Below are 27,452 nucleotides of genomic sequence, written 5' to 3'. Positions count from 1 at the left end.
CAATTGACATATTTTTTTATTGTTTTCAATTTTCGTTTCTATTTTTTAAACATAATTATTTTGATGTGTAAATGTAGTTAAATGTATTTTGAGAAATTAAAATAATGACACCATTGCTGAAGATTGTATGACTGCAGTCTGGGGATCTTATAAACAGGATTAATATCATAAATCATAATTTAATACAAACTTGTAATGAAAACTAAAAATTTATGTAGTTGGAGCCATATATAAATGATAACATGAGTAACATTTATATTCAAGAGCCGCCAGCTCTTGGCAAGGTAATTTTTTAATCCTTTAAATTTGTATTTAATAATAATAAATATAATATTATGGTTTTAAAAGATCACATCATTATTTAAATACTTGTTGCTGATTTATTGTTGCACAAGTTAAAAGTATACACAGTACTAGAACTACTGATTATATGATATTTTATTACTAAATATTATGCTACTTACATAGTAGTCTGCGAATATAAAACATAAGTACAAAAAATTTAATACATTACTGCCTGAGGATGAGAATAAACATGATGGTGAGGAAACAGAGACTTCATGAATGATGAATTTTATATAAAATACAGTCATACCTAGACTAATGGTACACCAAAAGTAATTTTATTACCTTAGTTAGTCTTTGTTTGCCACTAAGATGCAAGCTACTACCGGTTGAACATCTTGCTCGCCTCATCCCTTATTTTCATAATAAAAAAAATTTAGATTTCTAGAGTGACCATGTAAAAACTGAACCCATCTGAGGTAAATTTATATCATCATTACCTTAGGTTCATAATATCAGTTTACTTATAATCCTTTTAATCAGCCTATAACACTTTCAAGGTTCTGCTTAAAACAACAGTGGGGGAAATTGACATTGAACTTTGGACTAAAGAAACTCCAAAGGCATGTAGAAACTTCATTCAGCTGTGTTTGGAAGGCTACTATAATGGTTTGTGAAGTCTTTAATTTTTACATTGCTTGTGGGCATACAAATATTTATCTCAACTGATTGGGAGTGTTGTGTGAAAAATTCCAGTCTATAGAAGGGGCAGTAAGATTACTGCATTTTGTCTATCAAATTTATTGAATTAGCGATCTAATTCTATAAATTTGATAGACAAAATGATTGCCAGATTACCGAGGGTTCACTGTATATGTACTAGCGATAGAAATGACTGTACAATATTGTATATTTTTATTGAAAAGAGCGCAAAAAAAGAATGCTGGGAGAGTTTCTTGCGCCGCTTCTTCTCTCTCAGAGCGCCATTTTTCCGAAGCAGTTGTAGTATCTAGTAGTTATTAGAAATGACATCAAAAAGAATTCTAAAGGAATCAATTTTGAGAAAATAAATGCTTTTTATGCCTTTATGTAACTTCATACAATAGATAAATGCTTCTCTTTCTGTCATTTGCTGTTATAAATCTAAGCATCCTTGTTCACCAAACTGACTCGTCAACTTAGCCTAAATAGACATGACATCTGAATCATGGTTGGCACCCTAATGGATCACACATCACAGAACAACCACCCCCTTACCAATACCAATCCTTGTTGATGGGTTTTAATGGAATTTTATTGTATTTTGATTTTTACGCATACCTTCATTTTTAAAGGTAAAAGTGTTACAAGTGGTAAAAGTTAACAATACTTTATACAATAGGTATGTCCACCAAGTTGTTTTTTTTGTTAAAATTGTTAATATTAAATGAAGGAAAGGACAAAAATAGTTAAAAACAAATAATTATGTTTAGTACCTCGAAATTTAATTCATTTAAATTAACTTGTGTTAGAAAATATTAAATTTAAAATATTGTAATTTTAACTGTGTGCCTAATTGCCAAAAATTTCAAACTCATAAACATGAAATGGGCGTAAGCAGGATTACTGTCAAAAGGGTGGATGGAATTATTACATATTATATAATATACTATACACACTAGTCTGGATAGTGGATATTGACAGGTTGTTGCAGCTCAAATAATCCGGGATCCAGCAAATTTTTGAAACAATCAATTGCTTGTTGTGACCTAAACATGTCACTATGTCATGTTTTCTATCGTGATTATCACGGGGAAACATCCAATCAATCGTTTGACAATGATGTTTAAAAATGACGAAATCCAACTTTTCACCACACACCACACCACACACCACAAATTTTGATAGTTTTTTGTAATTTCCAAGTTTCACAACTCATTTATCCCCTTCATCTTAGATAATTATTCGTCTAGATAGAGTCTCTTGCTGTTAGTTATAAATACAGGCCAGGCTTAATACCTAGATAACACTGAAAATGTTTAGAACTGTCAACTGGCTAGTTAGAAACATTGCTAATGAAAACTTTTTTTTAATTTCAATTTTAGAACTCTTTGGTAACCTAATGTAGTAATTGGCGGCAAATCTAAAACTCTTGTTACACGTGAAAGGAACCTAACGCGAGAAAATTTTCGGGCAATGATTTATTATGACTTTCGTTGTTCCCAACAACGAAAGTGGCTTACAAAACAACAAAGCTATGATAAGCGATTAGCATTTCTTAATGAAGCCCCATCTCGTGCCACTATTTACAATTGGTTTAACGAGTTTAAGCGTGGACGTAGCAATCTCAATGATGATCCGCGTGAGGGACGTCCTTTAACAGCGACTACTGAAGATAACATCAGTGCTGTGCGACGCATGATAGAGGAAGATAAGAGAGTGACCTATGAGCAGATACGGGCAAGCCTAGGCATTGGTATGAGTCAAGTTCAAAAAATATTACACGAACATTCAGGCGTCAGGAAGCTTTGTACTATATGGATTCCCCATACTTTAACCGACGACCGGAAACACCTTCACATGGACTGGTGTCGCCAAATGTTAGATAAGTTCAACGGTGTGCGTGATAAGTTACGAGGGTGGCACTGAAAATTTCGGGAATCAACGAAGTGACACAACGTTACTATTTAAAAATGTATTTATTGCTTTTCGAAGTATTCTCCGCGAAATTTGAAACATTTTCTATACGATGGAACCAATCATTGAAGCAACCATTCCATTCGGAAGTTGGGGTCTCCAAAATGGCCGTTTTGTAGGCGTCCACAGCTTCTTCAGGTGATAAAAATCTCTGACCACGCAATTTATTCTTTATTTTAGGGAAAGTATAGAAATCATTAGGGTTAGGTTGGGGCTGCACGGCGGATGGTCTAATAATTCTATGTTTTCTTGCTCTAAAAACTCTTTTGTTCTGTGATGTAAATAATATTTAAGGTAATTTTTTTACACATTATTTGAGTTTTAGTAAAGATCCCTACTGTTTTTTTGTTGTGGTGTAATGTAGCTTCTCAACAGTGAATGAATATTTCAAATCGATTCTGTACTTTCGGAGACTATTCAATGCAAACAAACAAACAATCAAATCTTCCCTCTTTATAATATTAGTATAGAGCATAGTTTCTCAACCTTATTTTGCTCACCGCCCACTTTGAGAATATGTTTTTTTATTTTACTTTAGTACGTGATTAGCGTGTATTTTTTTGCCTTTTTAGACTATATTTTTTAATCTACCCACGCCCCATCTGCGCCATCTCAATGCCCCCCTAATTTTCTCTGGGTCTTCTACTGCCCCCCGAAAGTCTCAAACGCCCACAAGGGGGCGTTATCGCCCACGTTGAGCACCTATGGTATAGAGTAATATAATTAAAAAAAAATTACAGAAACCATATTTCACCGGGTTGTGCCTGGTTTCATTGTCCAGGGTGGGGACCCTAATGGTGACGGAACTGGCGGAGAGTCAATATATGGATCAACATTTAAGGTTTGTTATTGAACTATTAAGGTGTCTGTAAACATCTATACATATCTTCTAATATATAAAATTCTCGTGTCATGGTGTTAAACTTTGAACTCCTCCGAAACGGCTTGACCGATTCTCATGAAATTTTGAGTGCATGTTGGGTAGGTCTGAGAATCGGACATCATCTATTTTTCATCCCCCTCAATGTTAAGGGTACACGATTTTTTTTTAAATTTTTTTGACACTTTTTTTTTTAATTTTTTTGATTATGAGTCAGCATTAAAAAATACATACAACTTCAAATTTTCACCCATCTACGATCAACAGTTACTTTTGTATCGCGATTTTAATATCGGCAATACAACGTTCCTGGGTCAGCTAGTAGGTATATAAAAGAATATGTGTGTGTGTGCGCATATATAGATTATGGGTAGATTCTGCCGTGAAGCAGCAATGTGTAAGTATTATTGTGTTTCGGTCTGAAGGGCGCCGTAACTAGTGAAATTACAAGGCAAATGAGACTTAACATGCCTCAAGGTGACGAGCGCAATTGTTGTGCCGATCAGAATTTTTGGCTTTTTCAAGAACCTTCAGCGGCTCTGCATTGTAATGGGCAAGGCGTATCAATTACTATCGTCCTGCTCGTCTCTTATTGTCATAAAAACAGGTAGGCCCCCAAAAGTTGGACCGACGATGTGATTAAGATCACCGGAATAGGTTGGATGAGGGCAGTTCAGGACTGATCGTCGTGGAGATCTTTAGGGGAGGCCTTTGTCCAGCAGTGGACGTTTTCCGGCTAATGATGATGACAAATCATCATCAAAACCTTGCATCACTGCTCGTGTACTGTGTGCACTGCACAATACTGTTTCAGGATGAGTTCCACTCGCGTCTCCGCTTCAACAGACGTGGTCTGGTGGCAATGGCCAACGCCGGAAAGGACGACAACGGTTCCCAGTTCTTCTTCACGCTATCTGCAACACCAGAGCTGCAGAACAAACACACGATATTCGGCAAAGTTGTCGGTTAGTTCATTATTTTTCAACACACTTGCTCGTAAAGTGAGCCTTATTAAATCGTTCTTAGGGCCATAAACCGAACCATAACACACGCGTGCATAATAATATTACACACTAGTGCATAATAGAATTATCACTACAAAGTTAAGTTAGTACCTAACGGCAAATTATATGACAGTTTAACCGGGTATTATAGTTTTATTTAACAATAAAGAGGTTTTATGCCGCTGATAATCCATTTACATTTTTGGAATAAGTAAATATGACCCTGATTAATACGAAAACACTCTTATTATTATCTTAATATATATAAATTACGTGACACGTTGTTTGTCCGCCATGGACTCCTAAAGTAATGAACGGATTTTAATGGGGATAACTTCATAGAGTGCAGTTTGGTCCAACTTGCGTGATAGGATAGTTTTTATTTCGATTTTGGGCCCATAATTATTTTTATTTTAAATATTTGTTCTTTATGGACATATTTTCTATGATAGAATCTATTGACGCACGGCTTGACAGTTCTGCTATGAAACAATTTAATAAAAAGAACAGGGAGCACATACATTATAGACAAATTCATTAAAAACAGTATTTTCTTTATTGTGTACAGAACAACGTCTGTCGGATCAACTAGTAATATTTTTTTTTATTTTATTCAAAATAGGATTTATAATCACTTATTGAACGTGTAAATCTTCCACCCATTCAAAAGAGACTGCCTCAGACCTGAGAAGAACGGGCGCAAGAAACTCAGCGGGCTTCTTTTTTTTTATATAAAAATATGGATTACAATGTAATATCGTACAATAAACATTTATAATTAAAGAGCCTGAGGGTGTTCGCTTTAATCCCAGTCCGTGGTGTCATTAAGAAAAACGTTTATGCTATAATAACCTTTCCCACACAAACGTTTTTTAACAATTTTAAATTTCGTAACACATTTGTTTTGTACATTTTCTGGGATCATATTGAAGAAGCATATACATCGCCCAACAAAAGACTTACTAACTCGACCCGAGTAGTAGGCATAACAAGTTTATGTTTGTTCCTCGTGTTAACATTATGAATGTCACAGTTTCTAGAAAATTCCTCAATGTGCTTATGAACATACAAAACATCAAAAATGTATTGAGAAGCAACAGTCAAAATGTTTATTTCTTTAAATTTTTCTCTTAATGATTCTTTAGGACCTAGGTTATAAATCGCGCGAATAGCCCTCTTCTGCAGCACAAAGATAGTATTAATATCGGTCGCACTGCCCCATAACAATATACCATAGGACATAATACTATGAAAATAACTAAAGTATACTAATCTCGCCGTATCTATGTCAGTTAACCGTCTGATTTTCTTAACCGCATATGCTGCAGAACTAAGCCTATTCGCCAATCCTTCAATATGGTGGCCCCACTGCAATTTGGAATCAAGAGTAATGCCAAGAAATATAGCAGATTCCACTGGTTTTACCACCTCTCCATTTAATAAAATATTTGCATCTACATTTTTGACATTTGGCGCGGTGAGTTTAATATATTTGGTTTTATGATTATTTAACAATAAGTTATTGGCGCTAAACCAGTACACGATGTCAGAAAGAGCATTGTTTACTTCGTCATATAAAACTTGGCTTCGTTTCACTTTGAATATAAGTGAAGTGTCATCCGCAAACAATACCACCTTGTGTTTTTTTTCTACAAGGTTAGGTAGATCATTTATATAAATTAGGAAGAGGAAGGGTCCAAGAATAGACCCTTGTGGTACCCCCATACCGAGAGGAGTCCCAGGAGATATCCTGCCATTCACCTCGACCCTCTGAATCCTATTATTTAAATATGAGATCAGAAGATCGAGTGCAGATCCTCTTATACCATAGTGGCATAGCTTCCTGACCAGCGTTGAATGTTGAACACAATCAAAAGCCTTAGATAAATCACAGAAGATACCAAGTGCATTCTGTGATCCCTCCCAGGCCTCAAAAATATGCCTGATGAGTTCAACACCTGCATCCGTAGTCGAGCGTCCCCTAGTAAAGCCAAATTGTTTTATATGAAGTAACTTATAAGTGTTACAGTGAGTTAGCATTTGGCTTAAAATAATTTTTTCAAAAATTTTACTAAGGGTCGGCAACACCGAAACAGGGCGATAGTTATTCGGGTCAGAAGTGAGTCCCGATTTAAATATTGGTGTAATTTTACTATACTTCAGAAGGTCAGGAAACACGCCATGTTCAATACAGCTATTAAAAACTAGTGCTAGATATGGAGCTATGACATCAATAACAGAACTTATATCAGCAGTTTTTTTCATTTCTAAGGATCTGAAAGTTTTAATTATTTCTGCTGGGCCAACAACACTGAATTTGAAATTTTGTTTACATTCCTTAACATTTTCCAAAAGAAGTGACTCGGCAACACTGGTGGAGGAGACAAGGGTGTTTGAAATGGAAACTGGAATGTCAGAAATAAAATTCTCAAAAGCAGAAGCTACTTCCTGCTCAGAGTGGATTTTTTTATTGTTTATTATTAGATTATATTCAAACTTGCAGTCTTTCGCTCTTCCAGATTCGCAGTTAATAACTTTCCAAGTCATTTTTATTTTATTTGAAGCATTTTTAATTATTTCTCTAATATGCATTGACTTAGCAATAGTACATACTTTCTTAAATAATTTTGAATAATTTTTCACATATACAAGGAAAGATGCATCATGATTACATGATGATCTCTCACTATATAGTTCATATAACCGTTGTCTGCTCCTATGAATACCAGCTGTTGCCCAGTTGTTAAATGACAAGAGACCACCCGAGTTGACTGTCTTTGAAGTAAATATAGAAGCAAACTCTGTTTTAATTATTTTAAATAACTTACCATACATCTCATTTGGAGTACTGTTATAATTCAAATACAAGTTTGAGAGTTTTTCTGAAACATTACCTCTATATTTCTCCATTCGCCTATTGTTTACCGGAACAAACATAAACATTTTAGTTGAAGTACATTTGTTCCCTTCAATATTAAAAGAGGCTAATTGACCAAAGTGGTCTGGGCTCAGTTTACTAATTATTGATTGAGAAATAGGTTTATAATTAGTAAAAATATTATCAATACAGCTTTTAGAGGTGCTGGTTACTCTAGTAGGTTCTAATCAAATATTTGATAAATTATATGATTTAAACAAAGATTTGATTCTAATACTTGTGATGGATTTTTCTAATAAGTTAATATTAAAGTCATCACAAATCATAATATATGTCTTAGATTCTGATAAGTTTGATAGAACCTCCTCCAATACACTCTCAAATAACTCATATAATGCATCGGGGGGTCTGTATATGCTTACAACAATGGCACACTCAAGCTCTGCACGGGCTATTTCAATGGTACGTTCAACAGAGAGGCCCACAATATCTTTACGGTCTTTGAATTTAAATGATTTACTTATAAGTATAAGAGAGCCGCCACGTGTTGCCTTTTCTCTGCTAAACACACTTGCCACCCGATGACCACTGGAGTTAAAAATGAGCTCATATCTTCTAAGCCAGTGTTCAGTAAGACATAAGATATCAATATTTTCATGGTTCATTAGTAACTCCAGTTCCAGTTCTTTACCTAACAATCCTTGCATATTTTGGTGCATCAGGTTTATAACTTTACAATTATTATGTTTATTATTACTTGTACATTGTGTATTTATATTGCTAGAGGAGTCCCCTATTGTCTTATTATAAATTCATTACTACATTATTCACAAAGGCAAGAATGGAAGCCATTTTTATGATGGTAATTTTATGATTGAATCCGAGGACCGCAGTAAACCCGGTAGTGTCACAATTTCTACGCAGTGAATACAAAGTGCTAAAGTACACCCACGAGCAAAATAAATTGCAATAAATTTCTTAATTTTTTTACAAATTTGTGCGTGTCAGTTATTCTTTCTACTCCAACCAGCCCAGGCCGTCCCAGAAAGATAGCAGCCTTCGCAGACGATGTTGGAGATCGGAGGTATAGGTACCAGTAGGAGGCTTCTTTGCACATGATGCCGGCTAGATTATGGGTACCGACACAACCTTTTTGTGCCGTGAAGCAGTAATGTGTAAGCATTATTGTGTTTCGGTCTGACGGGCGCCGTAGCTAGTGAAATTACTGGGCAAATGAGACTTAACATCTTGTGTCTCAAGGTGACGAGCGCAATTGTAGTGCCGCTCAAATTTTTTTCGTTTTTTAAGAATTTGAGCGGCACTGCGTACAAATGGGTAGAGCTTATCAATTACCATCAGCTGAACGTCCTCCTCGTCTTGATCCTTATTAGACTATATTTTTTAATCTACCACGCCCCATCTGCGCCATCTCAATGCCTCCTAATTTTCTCTGGGTCTTCTACTGCCCCCCCGAAAGTCTCAAACGCCCACAGGGGGGCGTTATCGCCCACGTTGAGAACCTATGATCTAGATGAACTATGACAGCTGGGAAAACGTCGAAAAAGATTAAGTTTAAAGTAACCTTTATTTTGAGCAGTGCACGCACACTAACACAGAGAGTCATACAAATCGGTAGTGTAAGACGTAGCTTATCACGCACACTTAAGTAGTAAAACTGGCCTGTTTTCATCAGTTGTTGGTTAACAGCAAGAGCCTCTATCTAGACGCATATACAGATGTTAATTCAATGTTGCTGTTATCCACTATTAGCATCGTATTATTTTCAGGTGATTCCATTTACAATGTACTCAAGCTGACTGAAGGTCTAATAGGCCCGGATGAGAGGCCAGAGCATCCCCACAAGATAACTTCCACCGAGGTTCTGATAAACCCATTCACCGATATTGAACCCAGGGTGCAGGAGACATCTGCTGCACCAGTGCCTAAAAAGAAGAAGAAGGAACGGCAAGGAGTTAAGTGAGTTTTATTTTTAGAAGTGCTGACACAGCAAACATTGTTTTGCCATATAAATTCATTATCAGTCTCTCGATTTCAAAAAAAATTTTTAAAAATATTTATGGCTCGTCGAACAATTAATTTCCTACCTGTTTACTTTTGACGTCAAGCAATCATAGACAAAATAATCTTGATAGATGGATAGACAGTTATTTGTTTCAATGTCCAGCGCTCCATCTGGCGTGAGAAAACAAAACGAATGAAGTTCATTGTAAATTATTTTTTTTTGCAGAAATTTCGGTCTCCTCTCATTCGGTGAGGAGGCTGAGGAAGAGGAGGGAGGGGCCCACGAGTTCAAAGGGAAACCTAAGTCTACGCATGACCTTCTAAAAGACCCGAAGTTGAGCAGCAAAACAGCAGCAGGTGACATATTGAGTTCTTATTAAAATAATGTAAAATTGCATTTATATGGTCTTCTTGGATAGTTTTTTTATATATGAGTTTTTATATACATAAAACTGGCAAGTAACTGATGGCTATTCGCGCTATTTATAACCTAGGTCCTAGAGAATCATTGAGAGCAAAATTCATAGAAATTAACATCTTGACTGTTGCTTCTCAATATATTCTTGATAATGTAATGTATGTTGTAAACTGTCATAACCATAATGTTAACACCAGGAACAGACATAAACTGATGATGCCTACTACTCGGCTAAATCGAGTTAGTAAGTCTTTTGTGGGGCGATGTATATGCTTTTACAACAAGATCCCAGAAAATGTTCAAAACAAAGGTGTTACGTTATTCAAAAGAATTGTTAAAAAACGTTTGTGTGGTAAAGGTTACTATAACATAAATGACTTTCTTAATGATACCACAGATTGGGAATGGAGCGACCGCCCTCAGGCTATTAAATAATAAGTTTAATTGTACAATGTTACTTTGTAAATGTCACTTTAATTGTAAAACATATTTTTGATGAAAAAAAAAAAGCCCGCTGAGTTTGTTGCGCCCATTCTTCTCAGGCCTGAGCATTCACTTTGGAATGGGTGGTAGTTTTTTTGACTTTCAATAAGTGATTTCACATCCTATTTTGAATAAAAATATTTGAATTTGAATTTGAATGTGGTAGTAATCAACCATAATAGCAAATTATTATCAAATTGCTCAATTCACAATCATATTCATAAATCGTTAGTTCCTTGCGCTATGTACTTCCTTGTAAGCAGAGGCGTGCATTCCATATATGCCAAAAGGCATAGCCTACCTACCATATTTAGAGTCTAATTATTTTATACCTACACTAGATTCCAAGATAATTGAGATAAATTTAGTTCTTTTATTCTATAACCGAACTTCTATTGAACACCCAACCAGTAAGTTTTTCGTTACGCGATATACTAAATACTCACAGTAAGCAGTTCCGATAATGCTTACTCAAGCCTAGTAGATTATTATATTACCGTACCGTACCGTATTACCTTGACAAAATTTATTTGTCAATGTTTAATATTTTTCTAATGATAAAATCGATTAATCAATTAATAACTCGGTGCTACTCCAAACTATTTAATAACTTTTAAATAATATTGTCATACTTTCGCTATTAGCTACGACTCCTTATTTTATCTCATTTTACTCGTAATAAATCGTAAAATAATCTATATGTCGCAGGGAAATGATAATAACAGAGATTTAGTCAATTCCTAACATACTCCGTGATTTGATCCAATCCCGACCAACTCTGAACCAACTCTGGCACTTGGTCAAATCACTAGATTTGTTTCGAGAAATGATAAAACCGTGTTGTTATTTTAACATCCTCCAAGATTTGATCAAATCACTGTTTTTATCATATCCCTGCGACATATATATGATTTATAAATGTACAAGTCAGTACCAAGATGGTGGTTCTCCTTAGTAATCTCTATTTGATTATGACTGGTGTTATATGCGTTCCGAAACCTACGAGAAAATTATAAACATAATTTTGTATATTTTTTTAATAAACATTTAAAATCTTAAACGCCCATTCAAATTTCAGAATTAGAATTGGAAGCGCAGAACGAGAATGAAGATAAACAGAGTGAGTTGAGCGCGAAAAAGAGACGGGAGACACAGGAAGCTGTGTCTAATATAAGAGATAAGCTTGGTAGAAGGAGGGAAGCCACGCCGGAGGAGGCCGCTGAATATGCGGACGAGAAGGATACGACGGAGACCGAAGAGTATTATCTGGGGAAAGAAAGGGACGACGAGAGGAAACGGGAGCGGTAATGTTTTTTTTTATGCACGTATCAGAACTTCGAAAATGCTTTAGCTATCGGCCATGTGATTGGACAAAAAAAAGATACGTAATATATTTTTTTCATTTTGAACGAAATAAAATGAGGTATAACTTTGGCCAAAGGTTATTCAGACACAGAACGTGCAAAGTGAGACTAAAATCGGCAAAAATACCGAATTGTACCGTTTTGTGGTGTAAAACTCATCGACCAGTAATTTAAAAGTATGTTATTTGTATAACGCTACCAAATCATGAAAGTTGCTGCTAGGGGCAATTATACAACATAATTATCAGAGAACACCGCTTTTAGCGGGAAGCGATATGATTGGTTAATTTTGATCACGTCATAGATGACACGCCCATATCCCCCGCAGATATTGGTTGACCCGGAGTTCATAATAATAGTTACTATTGTCTTTCAATGTAAAGACATCATAATCATACAATCAATGGATAGTAAACGTGCTTTGTGGTAATGTGAAACATGAATCAGGGTCAGATAAATAGCAGATGATATATTTTATTTATGAAAATAAGGGACGAGACGAGCAGGACGTTCAGCTGTTGGTAATTGATACGCCCTGCCCATTACAATGCAGTGCCGCTCAGGATTATTGAAAAATCCAAAAATTCTGAGCGGCCCTACAACTGCGCTCGTCACCTTGAGACATAAGTTGTCAAGTCTCATTTGCCCAGTAATTTCGCTAGCTACGGCGCCCTTCAGACCGAAAAACAGTAATGCTTACACATTACTGCTTCACGGCAGAAATAGGCGCCGTTGTGGTACACATAATCTAGCCGACATCCGGTGCAAAGGAGCCTGCCACAGGTATATTCCATATAATCCAGATCTAAACGATTAAAGAGATAATTTTGCAACAGAGACAAGAAAAATACCATTTTATCTTACAAAATTGTTTGAATTATGGTGTAGTTATTACGTATGGGCACAATACAAGTAATAGAACAGTAGCGTTACTCAGCGTTCTTCTTGAAACTTACACCTACGTCGGGGCATAGCGCTAGGGTTGGTATATGTAATGCTCCTCGTTTGCTCACGAGTGAAACAACTAATCTTTACTATGTAGCACTACACCCGGACACGTCTGCACGCAGCCAATTGCCGATTAGAACTGGCATTCCGTTGTACTGTGGGTTCCTTATATAGCACTCAACGTCACACGGTTAATGTCGCTGTCTATGTCGTGACAGTGACAATGATGGCTAACATATACTCTGTTAAGACTAGATGTCAGTACACTACAGTACATACAAACAATATTGACGATGCGGACAGCGCGGTGCAGCTACTTTAAAGGCTAGGCCAAACCAACGCGTTCAGCTCGCGTCCGCGGTGCGTGCACGGTGGCGATCAGTTGTTGCCTACGAACTTGTAGCGACGTGTTCACATCGAGGTGTCCTCTGTTTGGCCGCGGCGTCCGTTGCAGCGACTGCACGGTGGCGATCAGATCGCGATGGATAAAGAAGGAATTATAAATGAGTTTCACAAATACCCATTGTTATACGATACGTCTTAATCTGATTATGGGAATACTAGTAAAAAGTGCTTACTGTGATTGTGTTGTACTTGCCTTTCTTGTTCCTCTTCATCTTCAATGAGAGCAGACGGAAGTAAAACTTCTTCAATATCACTATCTGTATCAGAGAACATTGTAGTTAAATGACGTGGCTCTAAACGCGACAGTGTACACAACGATTCACGCCACCGCGGACGCGAATTGAACGCTTTGGTTTGTCGTAGCTTTAACTCGGACAGCGGCCAGTCTTGGCGGCGTACGGCGTGGCACTCAATACTTTTGTCTTCCCAAGATTGCTTAGCGACCGTGGTAAATCTTGTGTATGTGTGCGTGCGTCGATCAGACGCTCTAGTATGAAGTTAAAGTACTGTTCCATTACTGTATTGTGGTATGGGCCTCCTATAGTTATTTAATTACCGTTTTCAATTACAGCGAACGAATACGCAACGAAATAAATCAACTTAAGAAAGAGATGCGAAGCACCAAAGAGGAGAAAAAAGAAGTGGAAGAAGAAGAAAAGCCGAGCGTTGAACAGGACAACGAGATGTACAAGCAGTACGTGAGCGAGCAGGAGAAGTATAGGAAGATGAAAGAACAGCTGCCAAAGAAAGGTGCCGCTAGGTGAGTACTATATAAATACACGGTACGACATTACGATATTCCTACCTTAAAGGCCGGCAAGGCTCCTGTCATTCCCCTGGTGCTGCAAGATAATGCGAGCGGAGCGGCGGTGATCACTTAACATCAGGTGACCACTACGCTCGCTTGTCTTTTTTTTTCAAAAAAAAAAAATATATATTTATTTAGAAATAAAACAGAAGCATCACATAAAAAAATACATTTATTTTCTCAAAATTGATTCCATTCTTCAACCGCTTCGGAAACAATTGATGCTCTGAGAGAGAAAAAACGGCGCAAGAAACCCGCATTCTGCGCTCTTTTTAATAAAATAAAATATACAATATTGTACTGTTACTTTTCTGAAACATTTAAAAATATAAAGATAATGATTGGGCTCCAATCTTAACTTAACGCAATTTCTAAACATGATAAAATATATGAAAATAAAATTATAATAAATATACAAAAACCGTAAATTAAATAGTTAATGAAAATATATGTGAACTATCTGACCTGACAGCCGTTGTTCTATTCATACTAAAGAAAACTCTTGCGGGTGGAAATTAGTAAAATCCGTTATTAGCTGACTTCTACTCGGCGATAGCAATATTCTTACGAAAGTTCATGTCTCTACGCCTTATGATTCTAGAGTTATCATGATAAGTCAATACATAGGTAGAAATCTCTTATCTTTATATATATATTTCTTGTGTGCGTGTGTATGTCACTGAACTCTTCCTAGACGGCTGGACCGATTTTGATGAAATATTTTGTGTGAGTTCAAGGGGATTCGAGGATGGTTTATATTCACAATTGAACTACCTCCTAAATGGCTGGACCGATTTTGATGATATTTTTGTGTGTTTCAGTGAATTTGAGATTGGTTTAGATTCTGAATTCCGTCCATATAATATAATTCTCCTGCTCATGTGTATGTTAGTGAACTCGTCCTAACGGCTGGACCGATTTTTCAAATTTAAGACGTGTGTACAGGACAACGTCTGTTGGGTCCACTAGTATACATATAGATTATCTACCTGACCCGACTCATATTCGGGTATAATGTAGTCTCTACATCCATCGGAAATGAGTAAACAAAGTTAATGACGTAAACATGATACAAAAACGTATTTCTGAATGATTTTATTATAATATGTAGTAATATAATGATAAGGATTAATATCCTATTTGTGTAAACTGTAAACAACTTTTACATTACGGCTTTACGTATGTTATCCTTAAGAGATGTACATATGCCATTGCGGACTTTTCTGTAGACCTATATAAGATACACAATTCCACCTTACATTATTTTGTTATATCTCAAAGGGTTTCGTTGTTCAAAAAGTTCCCAGACGGCTTATTTTTTCCGACACCTCTATCAAATATCGTTAATGTATACAAAAATGTACCCAAAAACTTAACGAATGATATACTAAAACCTTCCTCCACGCTATCCATTGGTGAAAACAGTATGAAAATCCGTGCAGTAGTTTTTGAGTTTGTCGGTAACAGACAGACAGACGTGGCGGTGGACTTTGTTATATAATATTATCTAGTGATAGATGATAGATTAAAGTTCTTAAATTTGTCGTATTTCTTTTTAGTTGAAACAAAACATTTGCGTCAATTTCGTTAGACGCTAGCATTGTTATGAGCACTGTATTCATATACGCGTCTTTTGATGGTTGTAATTTTTATACTGGACCCTGATGGTGTCATGTGTAAGACAGCCTGGGACTAGATTGTGATTATTTTATAGCAACTGTACAATATTGTATATTTTTATTGAAAAGAGCGCAAAAAAAAAGAATGCTGGGAGAGTTTCTTGCGCCGCTTCTTCTCTCTCAGAGCGCCATTTGTTTCCGAAGCGGTAGTAGTATCTAGTAGTATAAGAAATGACATCAAAAAGAATTCTAAAGGAATCAATTTTGAGAAAATAAACGCCTTTTATGCCTTTTTAAGCTGCCAGAATCACAGAAATCTAAATGTCACATAGCTGCGTTATTAGTTATTTAAGCAACTGTTGTGTAATAAGGAATATTAAAACACGAATGTGGGCTATAATAGTATCACATGAGTGTTTTAATACCTAATTATCAACAGTTGCATACAAGACTTTATCTACACCCAGAATATGAATCCTCTAAAAGATTCTGGAACAGGTAGCTTACTGCTAACATTAAAACACCAGTCCTAGTAGTAGCCTAATATCATTCATTACTGATTATATACAAATAAACTAAGTATTAATGTATCAATTATTTATTTTAGTATAGTAATTTACATTTTGTATAGTGCAATAATTAAAATTCACTCGAATATTCAGCGTTTAAAATGAATCGCTTATTTTTTTGTAAACAAAACAATAAAAATATCGAAGAAAAATGGCGGGGTTTCGAATAACCTATTTATTTTACGGCGCGCGACGTTCTGGTAGTGTGGAATAAACGCATGCGCATAAACAAAAATGTTCTTTTTTTGAAATTCATTAAGATACCACGCATCGAGCAATAAGAATGTGGCTGTCTGTTGAAACTCTTTGCGCTTGAAGGGATCGGAAAAAAAAACATAGGAGTTTTGTTATGAAATTCAGTACAACATTACAACACTTGTTTGGACGATGTAATGGTTATTAGAACATTGGGTGTTTTAATGTTGGCAATAAGCTAACCGTTTCAGAATCTTTAATAGAGGACTTAAAGCATTGGTGTAGATAAAGTAATTAATGCAACAGTTGTTATAAGAGGTTTCACACTTTTCCAAAACAATAATATGCAGTAAAAAACATGAAAATAATTGCGTATTTTTATGCAATCTAATTATCTACTTCTAGTAACGATTATTGTTATTTTTGGAATCGGTGTCCTCCCGCCGCGGCCCCGCTCTCGCCTCTCGCTTCCTCACGACTCAAGCACATCTCACCTATAACTGTGTATGTAGTACAAACCTACCTTGGCTGACACTGACTCCAAAAACAATAATCGTTTCTAGAAGTACATTAATTAATTAGATTGTATAAAAATTCGCAATTATTTTCATACTTTTTAGTGCATATTATGTCTATTTTTTTGGAATAGTGTTTTTGGAGTCGGTTGTTTTTTTGTTAATTTTTTTTATTTTTAGATTTTTAGTGAATCTGAATTAACTAAGTAATATTTTGTCTAAATTTGTGTAGAGCTACTAAATTTTGCAATGCAGCAGTCATTCAACGTTAGCGCATTGCAATTTTATTACAGACAGTAAGAGATTCTGCCACAAATCGTACCTGCCCTTACTGTAAGTCGTTAAGGAGTTCCATTGACCATCATATTTGACTACGACAATTACTTGACCTTAACGATGTTACGGTAGGTGACCCAAATGTCCGTATAGCATAAAATAGATTTGGCCTAGTATTTTTAATTTTCTCCTAAGAATTGAAGAGTTCCGTTACTTTGTCATAGATCCTATAATCAGAACCTAACCAAACTTCCTTTAAAGTATATCCTTTCTAATAAAAAAAAAATCGAAATCGATTAGTGCGTTATTGAGTTATTCGTAATTTTGTCGCGCACATACTTATAGCAAATTAAAGACTTCTATGGTTTTCTCATGGTTGCCATTGTTAGATCTGGACCAAATTGCAATGGGACCTCACGGGAAGCACCAGCTTTCAAATAAAAAAAGATCATCAATTACAAAGGGGCCCCCATATTGAAGGAATGGCGAACATACTTATATAGTTCTGTAGCATACGCGGTTCAAAAGATTAGACAATTAACTGACATAGGCGCGATTATACTTTAGTTATTTCCATAGTATTATGTCGTATGGTATATGGGGCAACGCTGCCGATATAAATACAATATTTGAGCTGCAGAAGAGGGCTATTCAAGCTATTTATAACCTAGGACCTAAAGAATCATTGAGAGCGAAATTTAAAGAAATTAACATCTTGACTGTTGCTTCTCAATATATTCTTGATAATGTAATGTATGTTCATAGGCATTTTTTACTTTCAATAAGTGATGTCACATCCTATTTTGAATAAAAATGTTTGAATTTGAATATCAAAATCGGTTCACCCAGTCCAAAGTTTTGAGGAAACAAACGTAAAAAAACATACCGACGAATTGAAAACCTCCTCCTTTTTTGAAGTCAGTTAATAATTAAATTTATTAAAAAAAACAAAGAAATACCACAAGTTTTGGAGTTGCCGCTTAAATGGGCGGGAAATGTTTTGTATACACTCTGGTGAGTGGTTTTATCTTATCTTCCTTCTCTCTCTAGCAAATCATGCCGTCCTTGTCATCCATTCTAATAATTTACTGGACTGGCTTTATCACCAAAGGGAATATAGCCAGTCGTGAAAATACCTGGAAAACGGTTTTTCTGAAAATTATACCAAGTATCTAGTTTTGCTTTTAAACGGTCTGAAAAACAGTTTCAGTCTCCTGAAAACGAAGGCAACTGTGTGTTATTTCCTATTTTCTGCTATGTGTTAGAACCTCTGTTGAAACGGCCTGAAATGAACTTGGTGTTAATGCTTCCAGAAAACGCCTCTAGAAGAAAGTTCTAGAAAAGTCGAGAAAATGTTTTCTTTAACCCGTCTTCGTTACATAATAAGACATGTCTCTTAAACCCCCAGATTTAATTACAATCATCATTTTAAGTGGTGTTTCGACGCAACAAGAAATATTCAAGAGCCAATCGTCTTTTCAGAAGCCGCCGCTCTAGACAAACCAGAAAACCAGTGAGAAAGAAACCGTGGGTGAAGAACTTATACGAAAACCGAGACTACGCCGACAATTATACAGATTCGAAGTTTCTCGAAGACTTGAGAAAAAATCTGTTCGTTGAAAAAGTGACTTTACTGCAAGCCGTGCAAGGCTCATTTAGTGTTGTGCTGCGGCTGTGTCTGTGTGTGTTATACGCCATCTTGTTCACGTATATGTATAACCAATGGGTTCACACACACACAGTTATCTACACGACTATAGTGACAACTGCTATTTGTTATAGCTTTTATATGTGTGTGGAACGAGCGTTTATAGCGCATTGTAAAATAGTCCTAGTGTATTTAGTGATTGGTTATATTTTGTCGCCAGTTTTGCATACGCTGACTGATACGGTCAGTACAGATACAATATACGCGTGGTCTGTCATTATGATGATTGTGCATTTAATGTTTTTTGATTACGAAGTGCCCGCCGCGTTTGTTTCGAAGTCGCTGTCGATAAACGCCGCGATTTTCGCGTCCGTCTGTCTTGTGTCACGTCTTTCCACCCCGTTCGACGCTTTCGTCTTGCTAACTATATCGGTAATATTCTTCGTACTAAGTCCTCGGTTGTTTCAAGTGTTTCTACACACTCAACTGTTCAATATACTGTTCTGTGTAGTACTCTGTTTAACAGTTCTTGCGTTATACAGCGTGTCCAATGTTATCCTGTATTATTTTTTGTTTTTCGTGTTTGTTTTGAGCGTGTACTGTCCCGTTATGTTTGTTCGGTGGCAGAAGTATAAGGACAATAAATATGGTCCCTGGGATGAGGCGATTCTGAACAATTCTGACGAATTAGAGGATAGTTTGTACAATTGATTGTGCTAAAATGATTAATTTAGACATCAATTATACTATTTTTTTTATGGAATAGGAGGATAAACGAGCGTACGGGTCACCTGGTGTTAAGTGATCACCGCCTCCCACATTCTCTTGCAACACCAGAGGAATCACAAGAGCCTTGCCGGCCTTTAAGGAAGGTGTACGCGCTTTTTTTAAGGTACCCATGTCGTATCGTCCCGGAAACACCGCACAAGGAAGCTCATTCCACAGCTTTGTAGTACGTGGAAGAAAGCTCCTTGAAAACCGCACTGTGGAGGACCGCCACACATCCAGATCCACTATCCATATGCTATGAGTTTTCTTGAGTGTTAAGTCCACTAATAGCCTAAACACACTGTCGGATTTGGTACGGTCGGAGCATCGAACGTGCCGGTGGGTGATTTGTACCAATTGGTCCGGCGTCATACTCTGTACGGTCCGGATGATAATAATCATAATTTTGTGCGATGAACAACGCGACATACCATCCAATATGGTCCGCTACCAGTCTGCGTCCTATCGTTCGCCCGCACCAAATCCGATCATGTGTTTCGCCTTTTACATGAGGCATAGGCATAGATAATTATGGATTTTCGCAATATAACATCTATTTTATATTATTTTGTTTATCAATCATATTGTTACGTGTCGGGACGGTTCATAAAACAGCAATAAGTTCCGTAAATAATTAATTACAAATTCTGGATGTCAGTAAACACTTCCGTCTGTGATCCAATTTAAGTCAAAGTCAAATAAACTTAATTCAATTTGGCTTAAACTGAGCGCTTTTGAATCGTCACTATAAATATTTCTTTTATATGAGTCTACCATATGTACGGAAAAAGTTGAGCTCGTGAGAAAAACATAAGAAACTCAACGGCTACTCTTTTCAATAAATAAAATTTTACAATGGCTGTGATATGCATAACAAATTAATTTGTAAGGTGCTGTATCCAATATATGAGTCGTGTTTAAATAAATACCAAATATTTCATAAAAAGCAATGAAGAATATACCATATAAATATAAATTATCGTATACTATCTAACTCGACAGACGTTGTTCTGTAGATAATAAAAACAAAATTCTTTTTTAATTATCTACAGAATTTATTATTTCGTAAAAAATGCTCCCTGTTGTTATAATGAAATTGTTTCACAGCAGAACTGTCAAACCGTGCGTCAATAAATTCTCTCACAGAAAATATGTCCATACAAAACATATATTGGAAATAAAATTAATTATGGGTCCCAAATCGAAATAAAAGCTACCCTATCTCTCAAGTTGGGATAAGCTGCACACCATGAACAAATCCCCATTTAAATCCGTTCATTAGTTTAGGAGTCCATCGCGGACAAATAACGTGTCATTTAATTAAAATATTAAGATTGGATACATCAACCTTTAGAACTTGAATTCATTGTTTGTGTAAGGATACTTCGTGCACATGATTACTGTCAATTACAAGTTATACACTAATAAAAATGACTTCGAATCTATATATATAGACTATGATATAGATAAGCTAGTTAAAATACCAAATGATAAGACTTAAATTGTCACAAATATTGTTATAATTGTACAAATTAAATTTATGAACGATGCGGGACTCGAACCCGCAACCTCTCCGCACTCGAGCGCTCGCATTCCGTGCGAGCGCTCTTCCACTGAGCCAACCGTTTGAGTGAGTTCATAAATTTTATTTTTAAATTTTTATTTGTGTAATTAATTCTATATCACTTTAAAAAATATTTTTTTTTAGATTGTTATAATTTATGGGCTCAAATAAAAGAATATTTCTTTAAAACATTTTTATTTTATACTGCCAGTGTCGAAAATTTATAATATTCCCGAGCTTGTTTCATAATTATTAAGATCATAGATTATAATTGTCTACGAATATTTTATATATCTTACCTCACCTCGGGTATGGTAAAAGTAATGAAGTCTTGATTTTATGAAATGATGACACGGACACCGGAGTCTCCACACCATATGAGACGTAATCAAAGAAATCGAAGAGATCGCACTACTGCTGTATGTAAGTAGGAACAGAAAGTTCAAGAGAAAAAAAAACATGTGTGCAATTCACACGTGGTAGAATTGAAACCTTCAAACATTTTGGCGTCAAGATAATGAGACGAATGTAGTATTTCGGGAACAGGATAATTGTAGATTTTTATAATGATCATAGTGATACAAGGTTTGATAATTATTTTACATTTTATTCGTATATATTACATAGATTTTTATCTACACTCATGTTTTTAATCCTCTTTTAAAGATTCTGAAACAGCTTATTGCCAACATTAAAACACCCAATGTCCTAATAACCATTACATCATCCAAACGAGTGTTGTAATGTTGTACCTACTGAATTTCATAATAACACTCCTTTTTTTTCGATCCTCTCATGCGCAATGAGTTTCAACAGACAGCCACATTCTTAAATGATCGATGCGTGGTATCTGTATGAATTTCATAAAAAGGACTCTTTCATTTTACCAGAACTTCGCGCGCCGTATAAAAAAGTAGGTTATTCCGAATCCGCGATTTCTTCGATATTTTTATTGTTTTGTTTACAAAAAATGAGCGATTCAAGTTTTGACAGCACACCGCCAGATATTTTAAACGCTGCAAATTACTAGAAAAATAAATAATTCTTTCATTAATACTTAGTTTATTTGTATATAATCAGTAATGAATAATATTAGGTTACTACTAGGACTGGCTGTTTTAATCTTAGCAGAAAGCTAACTAGTTTCAGAATCTTTTAGCGGATTCATATTATAGGTGTAGATATTCTTGTATGCAACTGTTGATAATTAGGTATTAAAACACTCATGTGATACTATTACTACCACATTCGTGTTTTAATACCCCTTATTACACAACAGTTGCATAATAACTAATTCAGACTACGAGCTTACATTTTCGATAATTATACAAAAGGTATATGATGATAATAGAGGAGGTTTATGGTAACTAAATTATTGAAACAGTGTGAATGCAGCACATTTTCAAATTTAATTTGGAGTCTAAAAACTCAATCAACGGTATCGCTGTATCTGATAAAAAATTTACATTAAATCTCTAAACTGCATATGAAGTCCTGGTACATGTTGCTAGGATGACACATGATTTCAACCGCTATGGAAGACATTAATATAACCGCAACCAAATATATGTTCTCCTGGTGTCTATGTAGTAATACTTCGAGCGCATTACGTCAGAATATATTAAAGTACACTCGCATCATTCATAAGACAATCTCTTCTTCAACTCTGATCGCCTGGTACCAAAACACTGTATAATGCTTCCTATCTCATTCTCTCGCCGACTGAATCCTATACATTTACCTGTTTATGTCTCTACCATCTCGCATTTTCGTTTCATCGAGTTTCAAATCACGTCGATTCTAAAGTAGTTTCATTTCAAACAGAAACAGTGGTGGGTTTATCCTTATTTAGCCTTACCACTTCATTTTTAAATCTCTATCGCAATTTTTAATCGCGTGTGATATAGCCCCAGAATTGCACCACATCTCCTCCCGTGGGTGTCGTAAGAAGGCGAATAAGGGATACATAGAACATAGTAGCAGATACATAAGCGACCAGGCAGCGGGTGCTGAGAATCCCTGGACTCGGCAACGAAGACCATTGCCTCTGGCAACATATAATGTCAAGACAATGCGGACCGACGAGTAGTTGGAGGAACTGGAGGAAGCTCTAAGCAGATTATTATGGGATGTCGTGGGGTTATCTGAGGTCCGAAGACATTTATTATAGATATTTATTTACAATTAGGTACAACAACAGATTGCAGGATAAAACTATCATTAAATAACATGTGCAGGATACCTTATGTGATCCTGATATCCAATTAAAATTGTAGACAGCATTCATCAAATACAGTAAAACAAAGATAGGTGGACACAACAGAAATTATATAATAATGAGACTTAAGTTTAACATGAAATGATTTAACATAAACTAGCTAAATAAAGAGTATTTGAAACAAATGTATATTTGTAAGGAAAATATCAAAATCAGCACACACTTCATTAAATTCTCTGAATGGGGTTGTTATGCGATACATTATTATTTGAGGAATCTATTGAAAATAGGCATGGAGTACGCACAGATCGTGTTGGCACTTTAAAAATTATCAAATTCAATAGGTCGCACATATCAGGTAGATACCCATCATCGCTTATCAAGACTATGGAAGTTAAATTTACGTAAGTGGTCAGAGTATTCGGTAATTTCACATAGACTTAGATAAGTTAGATTTCATAAAAGCTTACTTAAAGGTACACCAATTAAAAGGCAAACAGAGCGTTTAATTTACGAACGTAGAATATAACGTAGGTTATATTTACTATTATACGTTTATACTTAGAATTCATATTCTACATACTCACTGAAGTAAATAAAATTTAGGTTACAATTTAGATTTTTTTATCATAATTAGGGACGAGACGAGCAGGACGTTTAGCTGACGGTAATTGATAAGCCCTGCTCATTACAATGCAATGCTGCTCAGGATTCTTGAAAAACCCCAAGAATTCTGAATGGCACTACAATTGCGCTCGTCACCTTGAGAAGCTTTGAAAGTAAAAGTGGTTTTTTGAGATGGTCGGTGATGGCCAAGTCGGAAACTACGACACTAAGAAGAAAGTCGTGAAAGGAGTCATGCCCTCGATTTATAAGAAACCAACTGCATATTTAGTTTATTTAAGTTTCTTGAACTCTTGACGGATATCGACCCGGTGGATTTTTCAAAAAAATTACATCCTGTATTATTGGAGCGATGGATGCTGTTCCTGATAAGGATCAATCTTATAATAACTGCATATTTAGTTTAAAACACTAAATATGCAGTTATTGGTTTCTTCGAGGGCATGACTCCTTTTACGCCTTGTCTCTAAGTCTCGTAGTTTCCGACTTGGCCATCACCGACCATCTCAAAAACTACCCTGTACAAATATAGAACATATTTAGAAAAAAGTTTGTTATCCCGTGTGCATACATGTAATACGATTGTTCCAGAGAGGACTTCACTCTGCAACTGCTGTCGAAGTTTAAAGACAAACTTCACGCTATAAAGGAGAAGAGCCAAGCTGCCGAAGATATGGATGAGGAGAAAGATGACGACGTTAACAATGATAATTGGTAAATCATGATTGAGCTAATGGGGAGCTAATTGTTGGATTGGATAATAAATGAATTCTGATAGGCGCGACACCTAGCACACATGATATGTAATACTTTGAAATACGTTATAAATACGACCTATTTTTGTTATTCTCACCAATATTATATATATATATATATATATATATATATGTATAATTTGTACAATATTAATAAATTATGTACATACTCTGTAAATAAAGCATTGAACCGGTGTTTAATTAAACGGTTATTAATGCCATGCCAAATGAGAAAAACGGAACTTGTAAAAAAAAAACAAGTCTTGCAACTCAGTTCGTCCACCGTAAAAAGTTGTGAGATCCATGTAATACTAAATCGGTAAATTTATTTAGTCCCCCTTCTGTCTTTAAGTTTATTACGTAATTAGCTAACCCCAGCAACATTTTATAGTGACCATAACAATTTTAAACATATATTATGTGTTACGATTTAAGAACTTTATTTCTCAGAAGAATATTACAATATTTATACTTATAGAGAAAATATATTCTAATTACTATATAATATTATGTGCGCCGGGAGAATATAACAATACTTATATATATTGTATATATCGATGATTTTTCTTGTTTAAGTGAAAAAAAAAAACAGTAAACACACACTAGATAAACCCTTAAAAAATAACTATACAAATTATAATCTAAAGAACATTCATAAATAAGTTACCTACACTACACTAAATAATATCAACATAGACATAATACAAAAACTTTAGTGTATTACACGACCGAGCGGCGCATGCGCAGACCGTCACTCGCAATTTGTAAATATTATTAAGCCGTGACTACACTGCAGGAACAATTATTCTTTTATTTATTTCAAATAATTAAAATGTTTTTAAACATTGTATAACAAAAGTGTGGGAGCACCATAACATTCTCCATTGTCTTGTCAAATTATCCAAGTCCTATACGGAATTACTATAGGCGGTTTTCAATAACCTATCCTTAGTTTAACTTACTAGGTGTAGGGACACAGTACAAATCTATCCTTTTACGCTTACTTACATTTAAATAACCTACCGACATAAAGCATTAGACTATAACTATATTGGACATAACTATGGATAGATAAGATCTTGTCATTAAACGGTGACAGCAATGTATCCGTAACTAGAGATACTTTATTGAAAACGGCCGTAAATGTATGTGTTGTAACCTCTTAATATGCCGTGTTCTTGCAGGCTAGGACACACTCTTCGCTTTGAAGAAAAAGGTGCAGTATTAGCGAAGGACGCGTCGTCGAAGGGCGACGATTGGTTCGACATATACGACCCGCGGAACCCTATTAATAAGAGGAAACGAGAGAAGTCTGATAAGAAGAAATAAATTTATTTATTTAATATGTGTTTTATTTGAATCGAATTTATGTTGGGAATGACATGGGCTGGTTTGTTGGCTCGGTGATCCTGTTACCAGGAACTGTGCTTCATATATATTTTTTTTTTACAATCACTAATAAAATGACGCAGTCCCACGAGATAGTCGGACCAAATACAATCTTCTCTGCACTTCAACTTCCACAATGCCCTTCATGAAGCTAAGGATCGCAGCAGATGGAGGGAAATTGTACGGGAGAAACTGATGCAGCGGGGGAGTCACGACCCTCAGTAATGAGGAAAACGACGCGAGGAGGGAGGAGGAATAAAATGTCATTTATTTATTATATGGACCACCAACTTAAGAAACAGTAGTCACTGTGTTTAAATTGCATTATTTATAGAATCTGTTTCTACAATAAAAGGCATAGGTTCTCAACGTGGGCGATAACGCCCCCTTGTGGGTGTTTGAGACTTACGGGGGGGCAGTAGAAGACCCAGAGAAAATTAGGGGGCATTGAGATGGTGCAGATGGGGCGTGGGTAGATTAAAAAATATAGTCTAAAAAGGCAAAAAAATACACGAAAATACTCTAGAAAAAAACATATTCTCAAAGTGGGCGGTGAGCAAAATAAGGTTGAGAAACTATGATAAAAGGTAATCACAGCATGCTCTGTGTTATAAATATTAAAATTAAAAGTAAACAAGTACTCTAAGCTTGGTGGTCTACTTCTGCATGACATTGGCAAACTTGTGGTATACCTTCCACAGAAATCACAGTAGGAAGAATAGAATAGAATAGCCCAAGAGACTAAATAGGAATTTACTCGAGCGTCGGGGGCACCTATTGGATTGTGTAGCTTAGATGCTAGAAAAAACAAAGTTTAAATGGTGTGTTACGTGTCACTGATGGGGAGAGCGTGTACAACAATGTAAAAAAGCAGTGGCAAAGAAATACTGAAGCGCTTCAGATATTAATAGTGTATGCGCCCTACCATGCAAACCGGCCGATTTGCATGGTAGGCGTGGCCAAACGATAGGGTAGAAAATAGGGAAAAAAATCATCTAAACCGCTTCATTGAGAGGAGATGTTAATTGAAGCCTATTGGTCAAAACACTGACGATTTGGACGTGACCAAAAGTTATTTTTGACAGTGAAAAAATATCGTGACCATGAAATACTGCAATCCAATAATTAACTTACTTAAATT

The 27,452-nt window shown here is 35.7% G+C and overlaps 1 protein-coding gene across 2 annotated transcripts; it reads left to right on the top strand.

The window, feature by feature from the left end:
- Window positions 1-26,265, top strand: LOC126971366 (spliceosome-associated protein CWC27 homolog). 2 transcript variants are annotated; one of them, XM_050817659.1, is made up of 10 exons: window positions 11-284; window positions 846-954; window positions 3,702-3,802; window positions 4,656-4,806; window positions 9,511-9,700; window positions 9,972-10,102; window positions 11,725-11,950; window positions 13,935-14,123; window positions 24,759-24,881; window positions 26,107-26,265. In XM_050817659.1, exons 1-10 carry the CDS (start codon window positions 243-245, stop codon window positions 26,249-26,251), a joined length of 1,407 nt encoding a protein of 468 aa, XP_050673616.1. In that variant the 5' UTR covers window positions 11-242; the 3' UTR covers window positions 26,252-26,265. The 2 variants fall into 2 exon arrangements, with proteins under 2 accessions (XP_050673615.1, XP_050673616.1); XM_050817658.1 differs by lacking the exons at window positions 24,759-24,881; window positions 26,107-26,265 and adding an exon at window positions 18,828-21,463 and having other exon boundaries at window positions 1-284.
- Window positions 26,266-27,452: the final 1,187 nt, after the last annotated feature.

The sequence above is a fragment of the Leptidea sinapis genome, chromosome 23 (assembly GCF_905404315.1).
Source record: "Leptidea sinapis chromosome 23, ilLepSina1.1, whole genome shotgun sequence".
In the NCBI taxonomy this organism is placed as follows: domain Eukaryota; kingdom Metazoa; phylum Arthropoda; class Insecta; order Lepidoptera; family Pieridae; genus Leptidea; species Leptidea sinapis.
This window is presented reverse-complemented; position numbering and strand designations above follow the sequence as displayed.